Genomic DNA, 6,109 nt, shown 5'->3' on the forward strand with positions numbered 1-6,109 from the left:
CAGAGAAGCTACACGAGAAACAGTCTGTACTTCCTGATCTACTGCTTCAGTTGTTTTATTGCACAAATAGCTCTCGAGGATAAGGGTGGGGGACACAAGGCACATGCCTGGCACTTACCCTGAGGGTGATAGACCGAGGGGGCTTCTGTGGAGGTTCCTCGTGCAGCCTGTCTCCCAGAGATGCCAGAATACGTTTCCTGTGGCCAATCAAATTGATTTTTAAAACCTGAAACAACATATATTTGGGTTAAATATTTCATTTGAGAAAAAAAAAAGATATGTTCTAAAACATGAGTGAAGAAGGATTTATGTAAGGTTACCCCTGCCCCGTGAGTGTGCTATGAAATCTGTGTGACCCCTCAGGTCCAGGATGGTAGAAGCAGCATCTGGAAAGTCTGCAGTGCAGGGTGCTGGGGGGAAAGGGAAGGCAGAGGGTGCTCCTTTCACTCACGCTGGCCTCAAGGTCCATTCTCTACACTAGCAGCTACGAGACCTGTCACGAATACAAGCCAGCTCTTATACGAACCAGCTGGACTCTCCATTGGCTTCCTAGTGCTCTTAGAATAATATCTGAGTCCTAGATTGGCCTTCAGGCCCAACAGGGCTGGTTGCTCTCTGTCTCTCTGAGACTAGGCCTCTTTCCCCTCCGTTCAGGCACTTGGTCATCCATGTCTCCTCTGTTCTGTGACACCTCACACTCATTCTCACCTTGATGCCTCTCCTGCTCTTCGCCTGTCTGGAATTTCCCCCACCCACAACATTTTCAAATAATCACCTACTTCTCTTCCTTCCAGATGTCGTTCAAATGGTATCTGCTCAGAAAGGCTGTCTCTGCCTCCTTGGTGAAATAGTTGAGCCCTCAACCCCGTCGGGCTCCCCTCTGAGATGCACTTTTTGTCATTCTCTGAAATAACTTCATTCATGGATATTGTGTTTATGTACTATTCCTCCCCATGGGAGCTCCCTGAAAGTAGGGCATTGGTAAGTTTTTCACCATGATTTGCCAAAGGCCTGAAGTAATGCTTGAGATAAGAGAGCCCAATGAATCTGAAAGTGAAATGTTAACACAGGTGAAAGTAGCAAAATCAGTAGGATCAAGCACTGCCTACTTGGGGTGGACTCAGAGTTGGGTCTGATAGAACTGCAAAGCGCACTCAGTCAAAGAAACATCAAAAGGAACTAAGAATTTCAGAGAACCTCAGTTCCCAGCCCCATTTCTGGTGCATTACAAATGCTACTCCTTTTAATCCACCAACATATCTATCTGGAAAGGATTCTGCTCATTTTACAGATGAGAAAACAGAGGTTCTGAGTGGCTAAGTGACCTACCCATAAGCCAGTACCTGGTGATTCTGGGATTTGAATCAGGTTGGCCAGATTCCAAAGCTTGCTCTAATCCAAGGCACACACTGCAAAGTTTGGGCATACTTCTAAATATGACTGACTTTTTAGCATAACGTATTATAAGCCCATTCATAAAAATTGTATTTCCCCCTGCCCTGCCCATGACTAGTCCCAGGATATAACAACATCTGCAGGATAACTAATTTCCGGAGTAGTTACCCACGGCGCACATGCTTTTTCTTTGTTTTCAAGTTTTAAGAAAAGGGAGTGAACATTTCTTTGGCACGCATCCCATGCTACCTTGAATTTTCAGTTGTCAAGTTGTAGGCGAGCCGAGTGGCTTCACCACCTAAATTGATTTTGATTTTAAACTAGCACTGTGCCCTCTTCCTCAGACATCCACCCTCTGAGCCATGACAGTTGATGATGATGGGGGTGGGCAATGTTAATCAAGGTGCATGTCTACATGTACCATAGTCCTATAATTTATGAAACTTCATTTTCTCAGGCTGACAAATCCTGATCTTTGAATGTTTGTGTCTATAAAGCACTTCTTTCCCATAGACCATTTCAGTTGATGTTCTCTGGGCCTTCTCTTACTCTATTACAACTGTATAAGGTTTATTGAAAAGTAGCTCATAATAGTCCAGGTAAAAATGAAGCAAAGCTTTATATTTGTGCAAGATACTACTTTCTGCTTTTGATGTCCCTCTTTTTTTTTTTTTGGAGAGATTTTTGCTATAGGGCGTGAGCGCTTGCCAGACAGACAGAGAGAGACATAGAGACAGAAAGTGAGAAATCACCCCCCAGGGGGGATGGTCATGCCGCAATCCCTTCTCCTCCATTCTCCTCTCGGGATCTTGGGCACGCATGCACACATGCCCGGCGTGGGTTTTAAGCCACCGGGTCTGGGACGCGAACCACGGTCAACTATGTGGGAGTCCAGCAACACAGCCATTACGCTAACTGCTGGTTCCCTTGATGTCCCTCTTGAAATATCCTCTTGAAGCACACCTGATTTCTGGCTGGACTTTTAGCAGCAGCTGGACAATTAGGGACAAAGGTATACACTGACTGCAAAATCTCCTCATTTTGTTATAGCTGATTGTTCAAAGCTCTTTAATCTTGGAAGGATGGTTTGAATTATTTCTCCCTAAATTCCTTATCTTACTGTTGTCCATGCAGAGGCCCATCTGCCATCCTTCTGCCCACTCAGGTAGTGCTGTGTTATCTTTCTGCATTTCTATTAACCAGCATGGTGTTTCACTACCTGGAACTGCTTAGCAGTTCCTCCAAATCTGGAAATTTCACTATGTACTCCTTCTTTCAGATGATTTATAAATATGCTAAGTAAGTGGTCTCAGTGCTGACTGCTTGAAGGCAGCAATATTTTTACGATCCATAGAAATGCCCTTATATGCTTGCATTGTTTCTTTCTTTCTTCTTTTTTTTTTCCAAAGAACCAAGATCAAAGAATTCCCCCATCTCAGAAAAATGCAACATTAACCTTTTCAAAGGTATTTTGCAAGTCTAAATACACTACATTTTCATATTCTCTTTTATTCTCATTCTCAATGACTTTGCCAAAGGCTTCTGTTGGATATAAATTCCTCCCATAAAATATCCATTGCCTTTCTCCTGGTAATTGGATCTGATGCTGATGGTGCAATCTTGGGCCCCAGAGTCCTGCTAGAAGTGTTTTTATAGTAGTAAATACAATCAAAATTATTTTGGCAAATAACTGACACTAAATAGGAAATAACTGCAGTGAGACTGGGCTGGTATATCTCTGTTGTTGGGTTTAAGTTACTCTCCCATGACTCAGAGTCTGGGCAAGTTACCTGATTCCTCTGATGTCAGTTTTCTCACTTATAAAGTAGAAAGTTGGTGCCAAAAGTGTGGCTGAGAGGATGACAAGTGAAATCATAAGAATAATCAGCATAGAGCTCAGCTCCTAGGAGACACCACCTTCACAGGGTACTTATTCTAGCTAACAGACTCTGTGACTGCAGAGAAATACCGACCCAGATGAACAGAGATGTGGCCATTGTCATTTTCAAGCTAATCATGTCAAACAAATAGGCTGGTGCTTTGTGTATTTGGCTAACCTTGGAAAAACCCTCACTGAAGTAACTGATCCTAGGAGGAACATGTCTGATTTCTAGCTAGCTATTGATCCTAGACCTAATTTAAAGAACGTTTGCTCTCTCCCATCCACGTTGCTTAATCTCCTATAGGAGGTAGACTGAGGCGTTTCTCTATCCTGGAGATCCCCTGTTGTCTCTTCCATAGAATCCTCCAGAAAAGGGTGGGTAGATGGATAGAGAACAAACTAACACAAAATGATAAATTAATGTTCAAAACACTCAGGCAGCTGTCCTTATGTATTAGAAATAAGCCTATATTACAGAAGATACTGACCATAATTACCACTTATTGAACTTTTTCTTTTTTTAAGTTTATTGCAGATACGTTTCACAGGATTTTGTCTGAGAAAGCTCAACATCCCCTCGCCCTAGCCTCCCAAGACAGCCAGGATCACAGGCATGCCCAGTGTGTCCAGGTCGACCTGCGCTGTGAACCTGGGGCTTCTCATATGGCTCAATATAGTGCCACACATACCACTGAGGGTGGGCTTTGAACATTTCCTATAGTGATTTGATTGCAGCTGCCATTTATTGAACATTTTCTTTTCTTCTTCTTTGATTTATTTATTTTATTTGCTAGAGAGCATGTGTGCTTGCAAGAGACAGGCAAAGACAAAAAGAGAAGGAAAGTGAGAAAATACTCGCATGGAGGATGACCATGCCACAGTAATTTCTCCCCCATTTCTCCTTTTGAGATTTTGGGCACACACATACATGCACCCAGTGTGTTTTCCGAACCACCAGGTCCAGGACTTGAACCATGCAGTCGGCCATGTGGGATCAAGCCACCTTAATTGCCATACCACCTGCTGGCCCTATGGAACATTTCTGTGCCAGAAACTGCCAAGTTCCTTATATATGTGTACAAGTATCTCACTTAATCCTTACAATAACATCATCCCCGTTTTAGAGATGCAATACCTGAGACTCAAGAACTGAGTAACTTGTCTGAGGACGCACTGCAACAGGTATCACAGCTAGGATTTGCATTTGATTCTGACCTGCTCTTTACCACTCACTTTGCTCTTGATATTAACCTCAACACCCTCGGGCCTTAGCTATGCTACTGGTTATGCCATTATGATGCTTCTGAAGATGGTGGTTCTTAGGCTGAGTTATCACATTTAAAACAGTTATAGCAGGTCTTGACTATGTGAAATAATTATAATAATTTAGGTTTAGATAAGGCCCAAAGCCACATTTTAGCTTCAGGTCAAAAGGGCAAGTATCTCACAGAATACCCTGTGAATTATGTATATAGAACAAGGATAGGAAATTCTCATTGCCCAAGACTCCATTCAAATGGGTTAACAGTAGAGGGGTAGAGAGGGTGACTCTTGGCTTCTCAACTCCCAACCTGACAATAAGAACCTTAATGGGTGAGATTACAGAAGAGAGAACATTCTAAAAAAGAGAGTCATTATGGAAAAGTCAAGTCCAAAGGCGATAGGGTTTTCCTTCAGTGAGAACAGTTTAACATCTGGCGGTCTCTGTAAGCAGATAGGGTTCCTGAAGTAGTACAATCTGACTGTCCCAGACACCAGGACTGATGACCAATCAGCAAACTTCTAAGTTTTCAAAAAACCAGAGTGATGGTTACCAAGGTTGAGAAGTCCGTGAAACTACATTAGCACTTTAGTGAAAGGTTACTGTGCATACGAGGACTCCATTGGGAGCAAAAGGAAAAGTAATGGTAACACAGCATGGATTTACTTATTCTAAGAAACTGAGGAAACTCATTTCAACTCAAAAAATAATTTTTTTTCAAGAGAAAGATTTTTGCTATAAGGGTGCATGCAATCACTGGAGAGACAGACAGAGACAGGGAGACAGAAAGTGAGAAGTCCCCCCCCCCAAGGGGGATGGCCATGCCGCAATCCCTTCTCCTCCATTCTCTTCTCAGGATTTTGGGCATGCACCCACACGCGCCCAGCATGAGATTTATGCCACCAGGTCTGGGGACTTGAACCGTGGTCAACTACGTGGGAGTCCAGTGACAAAACCATTATATCATCTGCTGGTTCCTCAAAAAACAATACTGAGTTTCTGTCATAAATTACATGGAAAAGGAAAATTCAACTAATGAAACTATAGTATTGAATAGATTAGTCACAAGACTATGTAGTCAAACCATAACTAAGAAAAAAAAAATATATATGAACATCAGAATGTGGTTCCAACTGCTACATTCCAATGGGTAAGTAATAAACGTTGCTGTCTTTGTTACAACCATCTTAAGAGAAATGTGTGTTCAAGGCCAGGAACCTTTGAAATGACAGGGGCCTGGGACCAGCAGTTAGCATAATGGCTATGTCGCTGCACTCCCATGTAGTTGACCAAGGTTCGAGTCCCAGACCCGGCAGTTTAAACTTATGCTGGGCACGTGTGCGTACATGCCCAAGATTCCGAAAGGAGAATGGAGGAGAAGGGATTGCGGCATGGCCACCTCCCTTGGGGGGTGATTTCATGCTTTCTGTTTCTCTCTGTCTGGTGATCACATGCACCCCATAGCAAAAACCTCTCAAAAAAAAATAAATAAAATAAAAATAAAAGAAAGAAAGAAAAAGAAGAAATGACAGGAGCCTGCCATAGATAGGTCTCCACACATCAGAGGAGTA

At 42.8% G+C, this 6,109-nt stretch overlaps 1 protein-coding gene across 13 annotated transcripts in view; it reads right to left on the reverse strand.

Moving 5' to 3' along the window:
- The window catches only part of ANKS1B (ankyrin repeat and sterile alpha motif domain containing 1B), a 1,163,098-nt gene that overhangs the window by 101,105 nt on the left and 1,055,884 nt on the right, over positions 1–6,109 (reverse strand). For all 13 annotated transcript variants that reach the window (XM_027775658.1, XM_027775657.1, XM_027775654.1 and 10 more), the window contains one exon: positions 119–226. In XM_027775658.1, coding sequence (XP_027631459.1) covers positions 119–226 — 108 coding nt within the window. The remainder of the gene's footprint in view (positions 1–118; positions 227–6,109) is intronic.

This window comes from Tupaia chinensis, unplaced genomic scaffold (assembly GCF_000334495.1).
Source record: "Tupaia chinensis unplaced genomic scaffold, TupChi_1.0 Scaffold000054_1, whole genome shotgun sequence".
Lineage (NCBI taxonomy): Eukaryota > Metazoa > Chordata > Mammalia > Scandentia > Tupaiidae > Tupaia > Tupaia belangeri.